The sequence below is a fragment of the Ascidia mentula genome, chromosome 8 (genome assembly GCF_947561715.1).
Source record: "Ascidia mentula chromosome 8, kaAscMent1.1, whole genome shotgun sequence".
Lineage (NCBI taxonomy): Eukaryota > Metazoa > Chordata > Ascidiacea > Phlebobranchia > Ascidiidae > Ascidia > Ascidia mentula.
The window spans coordinates 1,462,802-1,481,739 of NC_138573.1; the positions used below are offsets into that span (position 1 = coordinate 1,462,802).

Here is an 18,938-nt window from a genome sequence, read left to right on the forward strand (position 1 = left end):
ATGAATATCTTGATATTTTATTATGTATGACCATGCTATTTGGAAGGGTTCATCGATACTTCTAAATCTAACTTTTAGTGCGTTGGTTTTGAGATATACTCGAACAAATTTTAAATGCATTCACATAAAAACAACTTCTAACAAACTCAAAACTATACGTCGCAAAATAGTTACGCTAGTTTTTGCGACCCTATTTCGACTTCTTCGCAGGAGAACAGGTGGTCATTAATATTTCACAACAGAGCATCTATGAAGGCCATGGCTACATATAAGCATACAACTATGCATGTTTCATGTAAACTGTTAGTTTACAGTTTTTCGTCAATTGCTATATCACCCACATCAAGGTCAACTAGTAGCATTAAATTTTATTAATACAAAATTGTGGTATCAACGGAAACGGCAACAAATACAAGAACGAAGAAACCTAAAAACAGAAAACTGTCAGTGGGTGCTCCATCATGACCTCCAGTAACCTTCCACCTACGAATAATTTATGTGCAATTACTTTCAATAGATATCGATATGGGATTGGTGCATCAAATTACGGTGATGAAGTTTATAAAGTACTATCTACACGCATGCAACGACAACAGAACGAGCGGTTAGTTAACAATAAGGTAATGAGGGAGAAAAAAAGATGAAATAATGAACTTGTAATTATACGTAGCAAAGCGTGCAACACGACAGAGGCAGATTGAACACAATGAATGGGACAAAAACAGACGATCAACAATTTTAACTCGAAACAACGCGCAAAATTCGTTGACAACTTGAGAATTTCCTCTTTCAGGCCCGATCTTTGTCGGACAGCTGTGCATTGACCAAGCTGCAAAACACAAGAGAGGTATTAGATTCATTCAAGTGCTCGGTGAACTTGTCAGCAGCTGTACTGAAGGACCATATGCTGTTCTCATTACTAAATAAAAGTGCATTACGTTTCTTTACCAGATAACAAACAATTGTACCACAACAATAAGTCTAAAAACGATAGTTAGAAACACTCCAGGGCATTTTTAATAGCCCTATACGACAGAAAATGAGCAATGTTACGGTGGAAAAATTGCTAAATTTGCTTTTTTACTATTCCCACGCATATACAAACTTACACCACACTGCTTAAACAAAAGGCTAACTAAACGAAACGGAATATCTCAATGCTCGCCTGAAGTAAGCGCCTTTCTTTGCAATGAGTTCTTCATGCGTTCCCTCCTCTGCCACCACACCGTTATCCATAACCGCTATCTTGTCCGCATTCTTCACAGTGGAGAGTCGGTGAGCGATCACAATGCTCGTCCTGCCGGCCCGAGCCGCGTCCAACGCTTCCTGGACGACCTGTGGTGAAAGATATAGGGATAACTAAAGCTACCATCAAGACAACGCCGTATGGCAAAGATTGACTTTTGCACTTCATCTGTTTAGAATTGCAGGAATAACCAACGAAAAGGTCCAACTGGCGCTGCAGCTAAAACTCAAAAACACGGATCAGAAACTATAGTAAAACTATTGCAGTTATGGGAGTCCGACGGAGCATTAAGACTTGCCGAGTGTTATTAGAGCAATATTTAACGACTTTAGAGGAATTGGTAATCTTACGGTCAGGGGCATAGTGGTCATTTTATAGGTGTCGGAGTGTTACAACACGAAAAAACACAAATTGTGTAAACAAAGAACCGATCATTCGCTTGTAAAGGTGCACTACACCCCTTACTGAGAGCACCAACAAACATGTATGTGCTCCGCTATTGTGGTCATGTCGCCACTTTCAGCAACACCGAAATCACCTTTTCACTCTCAGTGTCAAGTGCCGAGGTAGCTTCGTCCAGTAACAAGATCTTGGGATTCCGCAGAAGGGCGCGGGCGATCGCCACTCTTTGCTTCTGACCGCCGGACAGTTGGCCGCCCTTAGAACCCACGTTGGTGTCGTATTTCTGCGTGAAAAATACGCAATTTTTTCCTGCATGTCCACTTCAACAGTTTGTTTAATTAATATAATCAACAGGCTGCAAATCCGACAAACCAACCAAATTCCCTATCATTGTCCAGCAATGAAACTTATATGGCAGCTGCACCAAAACGTTTATTTCGTTGCAACTGTTTTTCATTCGCAACCCGTACACAGGAGGTAGATATATTGTTGTGCTATTAAAGCTAAGACTCACATCAGCGAGTTTCCCGACGATGAAGTTGTGAATGTTGGCATCCTTGGCAGCTTTTGTCACTTCCTCGTTGCTTGCAACTCTCGTACAATCGCCATATCTGCATCGCAATACAATAGTTTAAATCGGACTGATATTGGATCAAGACGCCCGCCATTGGCTGCCGCTCAACTTATGCGGTCGACGCAATTACCAAATGTTGTAAATAATACAAAACTTTATAGAAAAAAACTTAAATTTGCTTTAATAGCCAAATAACTCATACTATTAAGTTTCCATGCAAGCTACCGAGCAAAATCCCCATTTATTCCGACAAAAAATGGCGAAAAATCAACACCTGCGCTTAGCTGTTTGTAAGTAAGTTGTCTGATTTCACCAAAACATACTCACAGAATGTTTTCTTTGATAGTTTGGTTGAACAAAATTGGTTCCTGAGAAACCAAACCCATCTGTTGTCGGAGCCAACTCACGTTCAACGTCTTGATGTCGCAGCCATCCAGAAGCTGGAATTCACATTTAGGAAAGAGGTAAAAAAAATGGATACTTTTGTTTGCATGTTGTTTTTTTTAAACACGAAAGCATTTTATCTTCAGTTGATTTGTATTTTAGCAATAAGCGCAGTCTGTAAATACGTTGGAAGTTCAAAGGATTTTTGTGCTTTAAACACGCCGTATGAGGTTCCCAGTCACGTTATATGTGTAATGCTGCTGCGTTTCAAACCCCTTCTCAAATCACGTAGAGCTACATTGAGATTCGCTTGAGTGTAAGATTATCTCACAGTAGACTGGAAACGACAGAAGGTTGGCTCATTTTAATTTGGAACACATCTTCATATCACGCATATATGGGATAAAATGTCGCATAATTTTTCCATCTCTCACCACTTCCCCAGCCGCAGGGTCGTAAAATCTCTCAAGAAGTTGAACAGAAGTTGATTTTCCACAGCCGGATTGTCCGACAAGTGCCAGGGTTTGTCCGGATTTCACCGTCAGATCGGTTCCTTTCAACACGGGCAGGTCGGGGCGAGTCGGGTAGCGGAAAAACACAGACTTTAGAGTGACGTCACCCTTGCAGTGAGCCTGAAAAAAATACACTTGGAATTGAGAAAAGGAAAGAATATTGGAATAAATCGTGACTTTTATTAGAACCAAATATAAAATATGATTATTGTTGCTGACGCTCGCTAAAATTTTGCTATTTTTCTTCCAAAGTACGTATTCTAAATTTCAACCAAAGTACGGGAATCGATTTGTGGCGTTGGAGTCAACAGTGATCCCTACTTACCGGTTTGTGGCCAGATTCGCTGTACGCGTCCACACAAGGTTCGGATTCAAACAGTTTGAACATTCTAGAAGCTGATACTTTTGCTTCCGCGTAATCCGGTGCAAAGGAACTGTTCTGACCGACCGCCATCGCCCCGAATATCACAGCCGTCAACACCCTGAGTGGGAATGTAATGGTTTTAATGTCGTACAAACATCAGTAAACATTTTGCAACAGGTTATCAACTTTTGGACTGCCGTTTTGCTAGGTGCGACAAAAAAAAGCTAAAGCACTGTACTAAAAAATCGCCATTAAAGAAGTTACATCCGTGGTTTCAAAATAAGATATAAAATTGTGTATGAACTGCATTGCTGCATTGCAGCTTACACACAATTCATATTATTGGATCCACATTGCTTATCATAACATATAAAACGTTCGCTAAATACATTTTTTCAATTGTCGGCTTTGCAGTTCTACTTAGAACACAAAACTTTTTAGCGTTTGCAGGTAAAATACGTAACAGTAAGATACATCATTCCTGGGATGTTTAAGGGATTAATTTTGTCGGTGTATTTTCTTATAAACCCCTTCCCACCACTTTTGCATACTCAAGGTTTGAGATTTAAAAACAGCAGAAACTTTTAAAGTAAAACTCGTTGAAATATTGAATGGAACACGCACTTGAAGACATTTTCGAAGGTCATTTCGCCGGTGATGACGAGTTCGATTCCAAGACGGAAAACAGCAGCATAAGCGAAGAAGATCACGCACTGGGAATACCCGTAACCGATACCGGTGACAAAAGTCTTGTTACGAGATTTTCTGCAAGAAAAAGAACAAGGTACAACACCTACACAATCAACTGCCGTTTGTACAACTGTATCGTTTGTGTAAAGTTAGTTAAATATATCCACAAACAGTAGTAACACTGTATAGGCCAAGACAAGCACACTGACAGACAGAAAGGAAAAGTCACTGGTGCATGTTTTTTTGTGTTATTTCTTTTAAGGGGAGGGGCATTTGGACATAAAAGTTTTAAACATTTTGCATGTTGTTGTTGTTAAGGATTTACTAAAAAAAGTCACAAACTCATATGAGAAAGCTCAAAGCAATCCCTATTGGATTTTACCGATAAACAGAAGCTTCTACGCGGCTACACACATAAGCGATATTATGAGTACACCTGGTACCACACAGTCATCCTTACTTCACAGGTTCCTCCAAGTGCTCCTGGTAGCGCTCAATAATCTTCTGCTCCTTGGTGAGAGACGCCACCGTGCGGATGTTGCTAATCGCTTCGCCGGCGACTTGACCTGGGGTTAAAATGAATAAATTGAATGCGAAATTGTCACTCCTTTTAACCGATCATAAGGTTTGCAGCCCAGGCATTGCAGCCGAGCTGGATCAGCCACTTTATCCTGACAAGTCGGAGCAAGATTTAAAAAATTAAGCTCCCGGTTTGAACTCACGACCCTGGGTTAACAACGCTCTACCAACTGAGCTACAGGAGCTCAGTGGTTTCACGGGGTATATTGTGGCCAAGTACACTGATGCGCTAGCGCACAACTTGTCAGGCACCTTCACATATACGTAGGGGATCCTGCCAATCATGCAATTGCATGAAATATTACTGCTTTTAATCGATATTCAACTTATCACAGCAACATACCTGCTTTATCGTAAGCCTCATTTTCCTTGGTTTCCTCCCCCATAATCATTTGCATCTCCAGGAATCCACCGATGATTATGAAGGGCACGAACGCCAGCGTCAGGAGGGTCAGCTTCCATCCGTATGCGAACGCTATGCCGAGGGCGACACCTGGTGGTTTGAAAACAGTCGTTAGGGAGTGCACGTTTGAACCGGTACCGCGTCCTATCAATCACGTTATTTGCTTGTGAGGTAATAAAGTACGTTGGATAAACAGAATAAAATCTGCGCGATTCGCTTTTCCGCCGATCGTTAAGTGGAAACTATAAATAAAACCATGTAACTACCAACAGAAATAATAATATTTTCACATCAGGTGATGGTCTGAGTTTCGGCCTAAGGACGTTTTATGGAATACGAAACTTTGCAGGGTATAAATGGACTGGATATTATGTCGAGCATATTTCAAGCATTTCAACCCTTTACCAAAATGTTCACGCTTCGGTAACCAGTAATTTTTTAGTAAATAAACCAAAAGTGTTTGCCGAATCGTCTTTCAAATAAATAAAACATATCGATGTTTTCTACAGTATAGGGCATTAGTCTCTTCTCAGAATTAGGAGTTAATCTGACAGTAGTGTTTCAAAGTTACTTTTATAGTCGGGGAAGTTTTTATTGTCACAACTGATCAGTTTAACAGGTTGCCCGGTTGAATTTGGAAATTTCCGTGTATAAGTGCGTAAATTATAAAGTGCACTGATAGATAACCTTTGTCAGACAGAAGGCCAACATTTACTTGGCGAGGGCGAAACCGTTCCCCAACACTGACAGCAAATATTTGAGGAGGGATCACGAAGGCACTACGCCAAACATAAAGGTTACGGCCAAACTAACGGTGTTGAGTAATTAACTGACGGATTTAACGGTGAGTGACGACGCGGTCGTGGTAAGCTTCCAAACGACCCAGCTTGCAGTAAAATAATAACATTTTATGACGAGTTCATGGACACCAAGCCATTAATCGCTGATATTTCCAAGGTCAGGATACGGATTTTTTTTTCTTACGTAATTGTAAAACACAGCACTGTACGACGTGCAGCAACTCGACAGCTTCACATCTCGGTGAGCTCAGACCTTTTTACATCGGCACCAATTTAAATTAACTGTTTGTGTACGAGTGGGTAAGCGCGATTACTAGCTTCGTGCGGTAAGCCAAAAAATGCCCTTTTTGTGCCATGATAATAATCCTTGACGTCATATTCATAACAATTTTGCCCCCCGCCCCAGCAGGCGGAATGTTAGATGTAGCAACTCAACCGCTGACATACATCAACGATGCGAAACCCACCCAAGGAGCAGAAGTTCTTCAACACGGTCCCCATTCTGACTCCTGTGCATCCCTGGACACGAGATGCATCGGCGGAGAGTCGGGTGCACAAGGCGCCCGTGCTGTTCTTGTGGTCGTCAAAGTAGGATATATCCTGACGTAACATAGATTTGAACGCACGGTGGCGCAGTCGGACGGTGAGCTCCATTCCCGACTTTCCGAACAAAACACCCTGTGTGTGACAGAACAACCGAGGGTAAAACGATCACGCCACAGTGATATTGGGTGTGCGCGTGATTGTTACGTCACACCGGCTGTCATGTGACGATAATCGAAGCGAAAAACTAACGGCGAAATGCGGTGAATACACGGGGGTGAATGAAATCATTCCGTTTCCGTTCCTACAGCTGTGCGTTGGTAATTCGTGTGTCCTAATCCCAACGTTTCGGCTTTAACATAACAATATTTTGATATGCAGTCGGACACAAATTAATCTCACCAAACAAAATAGAAAAATCTTAAGATTTCCACAATATAACAAAAGCCAGCTTACGACGTGCAGACAGATATGAATAAAAGCAGTAAGTTTTATTCGTTTCTCAGCCTTTATGCGGTCAAAAATAAAACAGTTTTCCACCCAACGAGTTTTACTTAGTAAGCTTCTTGTAACAACAGACAACCTAAGGCTTCCGGCAAGATTTTCCTTTATGTTATTTTCCCCACTCGTCAAGCAGATTTAACGACCAACATTAGGGTAAGGAACATGTTTTGAAAAACACTGACAACTTCAAACTTGCAACAAACCTCAGCGGTGTAAGCGATAAAAGCAGCTGCTCCCAATCCAACAAAGATGAGACCGAACATGGTGGCTCTTTGAAGCTGTTCGTCCACATCACTCAGTGTGAATATACGGAGGACCTCGGCGAAGATAATGGCGTTGAGTGGGTCGACCGAACCAGCGATGAGGGCGAAGAAGCAACCGGCTGTGATGTGAATGGGAAGACACGGGAGATTAAGCGGAGTCTTATAACTGTATAGCAATGGGTTAAGACAAGGTTCGACGCCACGCCGTATATTGAACTAGGTTTTGAATCTCGTTTCTGGCGAAACGTCTGTGAAACGTCATGTCAATGTAAATTGTATTGCGCCTTTTGTTCCTGGAATCATTGGGTTTCGTTTTACAAATGCAAGAGTGAACAAAGGAAGCGCCTCCTTGATCTTTACGACAATTTCGTTATAACCTTACAAAGAACTCTCGAATTCGATTTGAATAAGCGATACTGACGATGCCGAATTGAAGGGAAAATATAAATATCAGAAACAAAATAACAACCAATGATTTAGGTTTTTTCCCAAAACTTGTTAAGATTATAAAGATTTGAACATCTGACACGGGCAAATCGGAAAAAAAATGCACAGCGTAAATCGACTCACCAACCATGTAATACCACTCAGGTTTGTTCATCGCCAGAACGCGACTGAAAGGAACATCCGGGAGGTCTTCCTCTTCCTCCTCCTCCTCCTCTTTATCCTTTCCTCCGAGACTTCTGCTCGATATTTTCTGATCCGATTTTCTCCAGTCTCTGTGACTAGACAATGACCTCTTCAGTGACGTAGCCGAAGACGTGGACATACTCCGGATGCGTCTACGACTTCCGCTGAGGTTCCGTTGGAGTCGGAATTCTGGTTGAACAATGGAACAAAATCATCGAGTGCCGAAACGCTAGACGTTACTTCATAGAGGTTAGTTTCGGTTGAACACAAAACAAAGGAAGCACTGAAAAAATCTCAAACCCAGAGTTCAAACATAAGTTTGTTTGTTCCAAACCAAAGCTGTTAGTTGTGCAAAGTTAATGCTGAAACAAAACCATACACCGTGATGATGATGTACCTTTGACTGAACATGGAAGTCTGATGCCATTACCCGACTACCTTCAATAACCTGCAGCTTCAAGCTATGTGGTCATACTGCCCACAAAAGACTTGCAATGAAACGTTAAAAAACTGCTATAAATGCAAGTTTGAAATTCCTTTTTATGTTCACAATGGTATGCCTGCATAAGGTTGCAATAACTTTCAAGTGTACCAAAAACCAAATTGTTAGTGGAACAAAATCACCACGCACCAACATCTGACACCTCCTGCACCAACTCTTTCTTGCCTTCGTCTGCATCCTCCGAAATAATACCATCATCCTCCCGTCCAGCTTGCATGTTTATCAAGTTGCTGTAAACACCGTCCGGGTTTTTCAGAAGTTCGTCGTGGCTTCCCTGTTCCGCTACCTCTCCGTCGCTAAACGCGATGATCTTGTTGGCGTTGCGGATGGTTGAGAGTCGGTGGGCGATCACAACAGTAGTGCGGCCTGTAAATGAGTGGAGTGTTGGGGTTTTGATGGTGATTCTGTCCGGTTTACTTTCTGATGATATGTTTCAAGCGATGAGAAAATGCGGAATGCAAGTTTGATTGAAATATTGCAACCTCTGTTTACCTTGCCTCAAGCGGAATGTGAAAAACATACAGCATGCCTTCAGTTTTTACTGTTTAGATAATACAATCCTATATCTCATGTGCTTTTTAATTGACAACAGAGCAGAAAAAATCGAGATATTGTATGGAAAAACTCCATAACACACTATTATAAACGTGCATTTGGAATACATCAGTATGCCCCCTGTGAATGCGAAGGCCAAAACGTTTTTACACATGAGCACGCTTTCAATTGGTGAGTTAAACGTGGTATTTACCTGCTGCAGCCTTCTCCAGTGCGGCTTGAACCACAGATTCGCTCTCCGTGTCCAGGGCTGAAGTGGCTTCGTCAAGCAACAGAATCTTCGGGTTTCGAACAATGGCACGCGCGATTGCAATTCTCTGCTTCTGTCCCCCACTCATCTGTCCACCACCCTCACCAACAAGCGTGCCGAATTTCTAAGAAAGTAAATCGTACGTACATTGGAAAGGTGCACGGAACCAATTCTAAAGCAACGGCGGAACACTGCATTTATTGACACAATAAATTTCTTTTTAAGTTGATGACGAACTGTCGGGTTTATGAAATGGGATTGCAACAGCGGAACGACTTACGTACAAACGACAACTTAATTACATACATGCGTCGTAACCATTGCTCAGACGGCCTTTGGAGGCATAGATTTAAGGCTATTAATTACAAAGGGTTAACGTGGTAATGCGTGCGATGACCGGGATTCAGATCAACAGTTCAAACAGCCCTTGTTGTTTACAGCCGGATATAAGCTTAGTGAGACCCGTAACCCTCCCCTTGCTGGCCCTCAGCACGCTTTGTCGGCTTCATACCAAGCGCAACTGAAGTAAAAATGCTATGAATTTTCAACACACGTCTGGTGTTTTTACTAAGAGTGGGCCTAAAGGCAACGCACGGATGTGACCTAATATGTAGAATCAGTCAGTGGTCATCTATCTGCAACTCACCATAACCCTATAATACCGTAAGACGTTTGTGTGTTTATAGTTTTCAATGATAGTTGGGCTTTTCACTGAACACACAGAACAACCATCCACAATAAATATTATCGCACGCTTGTGTCTAACATGAAGAATGGTGCAAGCAGATTTGCCACGAATCGACCACATTATGTTAATGTTATTGGTGACGTTACGCAGCTACAGTATGTACTGCACCTGTGGCAACTTCTCAATGAAGCTCAGGGCGTTCGCTTTCCTCGCTGCTTCCCGCACTTCGTCATCAGTCACTCCCTCGCGCCCCCAGCGAATATTTTCGCCGATCGTGGTGGCGAAAAGAACGGGTTCCTGGGCGACGACGCCGACAACTTCTCGGAGTTTACGTACGTTGAGGGACCTGATATCCTTTCCACCAACAGTAACTGAGCCGCCCTGCAGAGGGAAGAAGAGTTAAATTACGAGTGTAGGTGATTTTTGAGGAGCATTGAAGCGTGCGAAGGCCAATTTTAAAGTAAAACGCAAGCAGGCGGTTGGCGGAACGTGCACACGAATTTGTGTTAGAGGTTAACTTGGCTTGCTTAACATACACAATTATGCAGTTGTTTCAAGAGAACAGTATCGGTTAATTAATCACATGTTTTGATATATCAGCGTTTCGGTGACGTCATACCAATGCCAGAACTATAGAAAACGCCTTTGAAATGATCAAATTTGGCCCTGTATCAGTAAAAAACTCTTTTTATATTTTCGCAAACTCAAGAAAGAGTCTCGTATTGTTAAGTTGGACACAAGCCTCCATGCTCCATACATCGACCACATTATAAATTATTGGATCTTCCGGCATGATTTGCCCAATCATGCAACCGCGCGCCCTCCTAACGTGACGTGACGTCATATAGTGCTTACCGTGACGTCGTAAAACCTCTGTATGAGTTGAATGATTGTGCTTTTGCCGCAGCCGCTCTGACCGACCAGGGCTGTCGTCTTTCCATGTTCGATGTGAATCGTAACACCCTTCAAAATCTGTTTCGAAACATGAGAAATGATTATAAAGTCTGGTTTCAACCACAGCCACTCATTCCACTTTTGGGTGGTACCAGGAAGTGTGACGTATAAGATCGTGCGAATAAAAAAAGCGGCCTCATCCGTTCTCAGAAAATGGATAAAAATGTTTGTCAGATTTCCAGCAGCCACCTCAGCGGCAGTGTTTGAAACATTATAATTGAGTAATAATAAACATAGCTTTTCCGTGTTGTTATTCTGGGCAACATTCTAGGACTCTCATTCATTCACACGATTATCTAAATCTGGTCGGTTGTACTAGGTATGTGACAACAGTCTCGTGACCCGGTGACGAGTGCACACACACCAACAATTTTACAACGAGACGATCCTTTCATGCTGGAGCTTTGTACCTTAACAGTAGGTCAAAAGTTGAAGCCATTGTCCCAACCACTCTACCGACATCGACTCAACGACGTGGGCAAACACAATAACGCGTTTATGTACAGTTACACAAAAGTGCTGGGAAAACGCATGAGGTTATGGGGTAGAATTGTGGCGAGGTTATCAACTGATCCTGTAACCAATCTTGTTTAAATCTGTTATCTTTGGTCACATGGAACATTTTTCTTCAAAAAACGCGTTTGTTATCCAACGTTAATAATGTCTTACACAGCATGAAATGTGTTCATTTATGTTTATTTATGTTAGTATGATATGAATTTGCCTTTGTCCCTTTATGGGTGCCGTTAAGTGACAATTACAACAATGATTTTAAAAAACAACAGTTAACTTTAAAGAAGCAACAGACAGGAGGACAAACTAAAACATAAGCAACTACAATATTAGAAGTAACTGATTACCTAGATCTACATTATACAACTGACTTATTCCTTCCTTTATATACACACACGCTCTTTTAAAACACGCTCTTTTAAAAAGGCATCACCTGTACGACGCATAACAAAGTTTGGATATAGCACTGCACCGCCGTAGATGACAATCTACCACCACGCAATCCGAACGATTAGAAAACAAAATATGAAGAAACTGCCCACCTTTGTATCGGGTCTGGAAGGATAGGAGAACCTGACGTCATCGAGTTGGACTTCTCCGCTCGATTTATTCGGTTCCTGGCCCTCCTCAGAGAAGATATCGATATCGGGTACTCGGTCGATTACTTCGAATATCTTCGCGCCGGCCGCTTTGGCTCCGGAAAATGCCTCCATGTAACTTGCACCCTGAGTATTAGAAATGTTAGTTGCTTTTATGAAGTTTGTACAGAAACTGGCGACGTCCGTTAAGGTGAAATGAACATTCCTGTGTACTTAATAATAAAAGATCGCACTGACACTGATCGTCTGCCACTCTCTGCGAGTAATTTTGGAACGTTAGCCACTTTTTATTCTGTTGTATAAAGTGCCTTGAATGAAAGATAAAGCAATTTACATACAGGTCATAAATCGACTGGAGTTTACGGAATGTTGAATCTATTTTCGCACAAATGCACAAAGTATGTGATGAATTTAAACGCCAATAAAAAGATCTGACAGGTTGAGCATTGTAAAGAGTCAACCATAAAGATCACATGCAAAAATTTATCGATCCTAAAATGCGAAGGCATTCGTAGCTGGACAGATCATGGGACTTTGTAGGGTTTGAACAGAAACCATATACAAAAGTTTGTCCGAGGGTTAAACACAAGTGAAAAGTTGCCAGCCGTGAGTGGCAGAATGGGGCATGTACATAGGTTTCATGTGTCACGTGCCAGATAACAAAAACAGGATATCCGGTTACTGACACGTGACACCAACATAGAACGAATGGCAACGTCTGGCAATCAGAGCCTCAATTAAGCACCACCCAATAAACAGGTAATAATAAGGCTGTTAGCAAGAAGAATGTTGTGAACACGAATAATGGAAATTTATTAGGGGCCTAAAATTTACGTCATCACACTGTCTTTGTGACGTCTGACCGTGTACATTGTTTTCATCGTTTGGGTCATATCACTGCAGCATGTATTGGCCAACGACGGTCTTACCAAATAAGCAGCTTGGCAAAGACTGCCTGCCGCACATTTCGGCCGCATTACTTGACAGAGTTGGTTGTCGGCCAGAAACCTACTTTCGAAAAGTGCTGACTCACCGTTCCGAGACCGAAGGCGGCAATGAGGATGTTGAAGAAGGTGGTCATCATGTTTCCCACTTCGATCGTTCCCTCCACAACTAGCTTCGTTCCATACCAGAAAGAAAGGCCGTACATTCCAAACATGGAGAAGTAAAGAACGCCGATGCTGAAACCAGACACGAGACCTTTCTTGATTCCGACTGTTTTCGCTTCACCGAGGTTGTTGGTGTACCTGCAAAGTGATTTATCGGTTTGAAAATCGCCGCAAGCTTCCCACTTGCTGATCGACGTTGCTGTCAGTTTGTGGCAGACTTGGCAAAATCATTGTGGTGGGATAGGGGGCACGGAACAGTTAACAAGCGGGCGGCGAATGGTTCACGCTTAAACTTTCACGCAACGTTCCACAATTAATAACTTTCAGTTTGCCGAATGTTGGAATCAATCGAAGGTGGTGAAAGGGTGGTTGCGAATCGCCTAATCTTGTCTATTTGCTGAGGGGCTTGCCCTTTTATGTAAGCCTATAGCATGTGACTGCTACACGTAAGCAGTTTTAAATGCTGATCGATGGTCGTAAAATATGACCGTTAGTTTAGCCCTGCGGTTTCTGCAAGTAGATGTGTGCTGCCTGATCTGTTGAGGGCTTCGTTGCTGGCGTACCAATGATATGCGGAGACCATTAGTCTTTGCTATATAATTTAATTACAGTGCCAATACAAAACAAGGTCACCTTTATAATACCGTTATAGGCTAACCTCGTATCACGTTTAAATACGTACAAACACAACAACCGACACAAGCAGTTCAATCCGGTACTACATATTTTCAATTAAGGTGCAACATAATAACATTTAGCAGTAATTTTGCATGTAGATATTAATTGTTGAAACGCCACAATCTTCTTTTGATATAAGCACGGGGAAGTCATTCAGGTGTGAGGTAACGCACAGTTGTAATTCTCGACGGTGTCTTTCAGTTGTTCACAGATCTGGTTTAGAAAGCACGACCGAACATACAAGCTGGCAAAATCTGCCATGATGAACGGCTTCCGGTCACACCGCGGTTAGAACAAAGACCACAAAACAAGTTGCTTGTCGTAGTACTATTGCTGCCATACATATCACAATTTAAAAAAGACTGTTTTTGTGGCATAAATTAACGTACTGTATTCTTCCAACATTTTGTCGGCCATACGAGCAGATTTCTACGTTAATTTTGTGCCGGAAGATCAGTCTAGTTTAAAAAGTCGCTTGATGTACGCTTGTTAATATATTTCTCTGCATTAACAGATAACTACACAGTTTATGACTGACAAACTTAATCGATTCCTGTCCAAAACATTGTGAATCTGAACGAAGGTTGCCACAGAAACCACCTAATACTATTAGTTGCGTAATATACCATTATAAAAACAACGATAATAGGTTTGCATTGTTCCGCAACATCAACAACGTAGGGAAGGCGCCGCAAAGTATTGCCTCGACTTTGCGCAAACAAATGGATATACCCCAAGTCCATTAAGGAAAAGAGGGTGCGAATCCGCGGGTGAACGAGGAATAAGAGTTTTTAACACCAAGAAAATAAACGTGGTTTCACCAACGACGAAACACAACCCCTCAGTGAAACCACGAGGCTCCAGAGCGGGACTGACCAGCAAACACTGCCGTTGAGGCGTGAAGCAAACAGATAGCAAAGGAATTTGACGTCTAACTCACGGACACAAACAAGTCGCACTCTTACCTAAATATGATGATTGTAGATGACAATCGGACGCCTCAAGGTTTCGCGTTATTAAAACCGCGAGGGCATTCGGCATCTGGCTATTAAAACTTTTTGTGAGAATGTTTAAGATTTGCATACAAGGCGTGGTGCGAAATTAGGAGTAGCCGAGGCTGTAATTTACGCTTATTAATACACAAACGGACAAAGTAAGAAGTCACGTTTGGTTTTGATACACGACAACTTCCTAGTAAAATTCGTGCAACACTGCGCGGTTTGTTTCAAAGCTACGGGAACGTTTTGTAATTACCCTGTGGCCAGGAAACGGCCAAGAACTCAACAACACATTCAGTCCGCGGACAATCCGAAATCGGTGTCCACGGCTCTATTCATTAAGATAACCTGATTACAGCCTACAAGTTGTTTTTGTTTACCACAGTGCCCTTCTCATAAAGGTGTGTCTCGAGACCAAACGTGTATATTACATACGAAAGCCACTGGACCTGTGGTTTTGAGTTACAGTTGCAAACGTAATTTTTAAAGCGACGCCAGAACGAGGGGGTATGCTTTGTACACAACTGGTGAAAAAAGTATGGCCTACTCATGAGATGAAACTTTCAAATCAAATATATGTGCGTTATATCTTGCGCTTCGTATCAATCGCGTTTCGTTTCTATACATAAGCCTGACTCCATGATAAAGATAATAATTAAGTGATTTTTGAAACGGTTTTACAGCCCAAAGCACATAAAAAGTTAATTTGACTTTAAACTCTAAAAAATCAAGTACTGCAAACTGCAAACTTACCCACTATACTGGATCAGGAAAAATAATGAACTGAAGATTTGTTTTCTAACCTGTCAACTTCCTTGTTTTGACATCCGAATGCCACCACAGTTCTAATTGCCGAGATAGTTTCCTCTGCAATGGAACCAGCTTTGGCGTAGGCGGCAAGTTCCTTTTTGGTGTAAGCGCTTGTCAGCTGAAGAAAATGAAAACAGAAAGTTTTTTAAAAGTGCATAAAAAAGTAGTTTCTTCAACACCAGGAACTGGTGGTAAGAAAAAACGGAATACGGATTTATCGTAAATGTTAGTAAAACTACATCATCGTACGTTGGCACTGAACCGTCAGTTTCAAAGTAAAAAACTGTCGACACACCATTATACATTTATATGTTCAGCAATATCTGCATTGTAAACCACACCCAGAGTGCTCTAATGCATCGTGAAAGGATTTATGCCCAATGTGCATTGAAGACCACACAAAGACTTACCACCATCATTAGCGCAGAAGAAGCTCCGAGCAAGGGTGCGACGGCCAGAGTGACAAGAGCCAGACTCCAAGCATACACTATACCGATGATAATTCCAGATACAGTCATGCTCGTATACTGAACAACGAACGACACTTTCTCTGCAATCCCGTCCCGAATTTTTTTGATGTCGCTGTAAAAAACGTAACGTCGAATGATATGTTGAGCGTATAGCACGGATTGTCGAGTTCCTGCCAAACGCTGTAAAGTTATAGGACAGTTTTGAGTACCCGATTAACCCGATACTATAGTTGATATCGAAACTCAAAAGTTGATGACCCGAAATAGTTGATAACCAAACGCAACTAAACATCATATCGCGCTGTAATTTGAACATGTTTGCAAATTTGTATCGGAGAAAAGGTAACTGGGTACTTGCGGGTGCGATAACATACATAAGTCGTCAATGATAACATACAAAGATCGTTAATGAATTTAGTTAGTAACGCTGGACTTGCAAAAATGTTTGGCAGAAACAGTAAAACGTCAGATCGCAGTGAGGGCCCGGGCCAGCTTAAAAATCAATAAGTCTGTTTCAAACGAGTTTAACGATCGGAGTAAGTGCTCTGTGCACTCAGCGTGACGAGCAGGCAGCGGAATTTGTCAAAAAAATGCGCAAGCCGGTTCAGCAGTATTGCGCCACACCTGGTAACTTACGGAAAGTCACATGATTACGGCACGTTTATCAGTTACCGGCACCACCGTACAGCAGTAAACTTCAGACAAAAGAAAGTCGAATTTCTCCCAAGAAATACCGGTGCGCCCAAATAGCTTTGTGCACCGCAATGGGTGGAAATCATGTGATTTTTATAATGCGTAATGTTTGATCCTGACCAAACCCCACATCTACTTTCAAAAAAATTCATACAATCAAGAGCCACCACAACCCTAAATCACGTGCCCCGAACCGTTTACTAAACACTTTCTCACATATATAAAATCACCTTGACAAACGGGCGTTCAACTCTCCCGATGACGTCACATCGTGGAATCCAATGTCCTGTCGCAAGATGGAACGGAAGTAAGCTGTCCTTATGCGCGTGGTTTGCCTAAAAAACACGGACATGTTAAACATGACCGCAAGCGGTAACGAGATTTGAGCAGTGGCCTGAGGGTCGGTGATGTCATTTTGATTCGTGCATAGGATTCCAGTCCTGCAAAATCTCAGTAAACGCCACCAAGCATGTTTCTTGTGTTTTCAAATTAGGCATATGTAAAACAATGCTAAACATTTAATGCTTTGCTTCGGAAGTGCGGACGAAATACCTGAAAAACGCTACGGGTGTGGTGAACTTTTGGCATGTTTTAACTGATCGAATTTGACAGGTTATCGTAGCAAGTGCATTGAAGCCTAACGTATATGCGTCAAAATGTGGCACCTGGGCTACAGTTCTTCCACCTTTAAGATATGAACTTACCTGACCGCAAACGCGGACCACGCGGTAACCTGAAGTGAACCCAAGACCAGAACTGCACAGGCGATGTACACGAGGTACAAGACGAACTGTATGGTGTCGGTCCTAAAATTGTCCAACATCGGTGCTACGGTGGCATTCCACTGTCTATAAACGTAGAGATATTCGTGATTCATGGGTTACAAAACTCATACGAGGATTGGTGCCAAAATGTTACTTTCAATCAGCTCTTTTCACCAGGTTAAGAACATGAAAGTACTGGAAAGTTCCTCAAACAAACAATCGGTGCAATGAAAAGGATATGAAACCGTTACAAAGTAACATAATGTACGCTAAACGTAGCGTAATATCTTAACCATCAGCAAACCAATAGCGTGCCAAATTATGTAAGTAATCACAGTCTAAAAATTTGGTTTTGAGGTCGCAGTGAGTGCTATTTTGGTTATCAATACTCACGCTTCGGTCAAATTGGTTAAACCAGCCGCATAGCATGTCGTGTAGTCCAAGTTGCAGAGTTGATAGCGCCCGTACTCCGTAAACTTGGTGGATAATTCACCGAAGAAAATAAACATAACGGGTAGCCCAGCTCCATGGACAGCTGCACTCAAGGTACCCATGATGACCAGCAACCAGTCAACGCCATCGGCGTACCGGAACTGCACAAAATGCGATCACAGACGTTAGACTCTAATCGTGAACTGTTAATACTGGAGTTGATATCAACAAATTTACCAGTTCGCTGTATGCTACCGACGGTATTTCTTTTTCTTTGTCTTTTTGTTCTTCGCCCGCGTTGTCGTCGGGCTCCTTTTCAGCTGAAAAACTCGTTTCGTATTTTTCATGAGCGGTTCCGTTGGCTGCGGGGGTGCTGCAACAAAGGGAATTAGAGAACTCGCAACGACGTTCACCGGCATGAATAATTTAATGCTTGAATGGTGACACTGCAGTTACAACTGCGCCTTTAATTCAAAACAATCAGAACCTTATTAACGCAAAAACAAAAATAATCTCGATCGTTCGTTGACTGCTTGTCGCGAACATTCGTACTAGCACAAGAAGCAACCTGATATAAGCGTAAGAAAACATGATGCTGAATCGCCGGAAACGATGGCCATTTCACAACCAACTGTTGCACATACAATTAGTAAAGCTATGTTATACAAATGATATACATCAGCGGCATAGATTTATCAATGTTTTGTATAGCCACGATGCATTTTTCAGTGTGTTTATGTGGTAGCAGTGGGTCAAGAATCTGGACAAGTAAAAGCAATAATACCACAGCAATCAGCCAATGCGATAAACATAAACAAAACTTACCTTACAGTATCCGGCGGCATGCTGCTCGCCAATTTTAAAACCTGCCTGGTCCGTTAAAAATGTTCGCAGCAAGAACTAGGGAAGCTTACCTGCGGCAAACAACAACTAAAAGCATCTGTCACACTGTAACGTCACAAACCCCATTTAACAAAAAATAACTGCTCCTTTTTTCTCTTTCTCTCGTCGCAATAGTCACGTGCTACA

At 42.1% G+C, this 18,938-nt stretch overlaps 1 protein-coding gene across 1 annotated transcript; it reads right to left on the reverse strand.

The window, feature by feature from the left end:
• Positions 1-353: 353 nt before the first annotated feature.
• On the reverse strand, positions 354-18,858 carry LOC145911740 (ATP-dependent translocase ABCB1-like). Its single transcript, XM_082999167.1, has 26 exons — positions 18,735-18,858; positions 18,147-18,282; positions 17,871-18,070; positions 17,418-17,561; positions 16,944-17,048; positions 15,961-16,132; positions 15,544-15,668; positions 12,989-13,202; positions 11,899-12,081; positions 10,745-10,861; positions 10,058-10,270; positions 9,145-9,325; positions 8,526-8,762; positions 7,835-8,083; positions 7,205-7,383; positions 6,422-6,632; positions 5,095-5,244; positions 4,633-4,738; positions 4,107-4,247; positions 3,444-3,600; positions 3,041-3,238; positions 2,550-2,662; positions 2,163-2,259; positions 1,785-1,931; positions 1,166-1,335; positions 354-829 (listed from the first exon to the last, which is right to left on the reverse strand). The coding sequence occupies exons 1-26, from the start codon at positions 18,752-18,754 to the stop codon at positions 790-792; spliced, it is 4,005 nt and encodes a 1,334-aa protein (XP_082855293.1). The 5' UTR covers positions 18,755-18,858; the 3' UTR covers positions 354-789.
• Positions 18,859-18,938: the final 80 nt, after the last annotated feature.

Bases quoted from the DNA above. Each gene is read 5' to 3' on its own strand.
- LOC145911740 (XM_082999167.1), bottom strand. From the start codon at position 18,754: ATGCCGCCGGATACTGTAAG. The intron at 16,133-16,943 runs GTGATTTTATAT...CGTTTTTTACAG, and splicing joins TTGAACGCCCGTTTGTCAAG to CGACATCAAAAAAATTCGGG. The intron at 12,082-12,988 runs GTGAGTCAGCAC...TCTAATACTCAG, and splicing joins CCGCCTTCGGTCTCGGAACG to GGTGCAAGTTACATGGAGGC.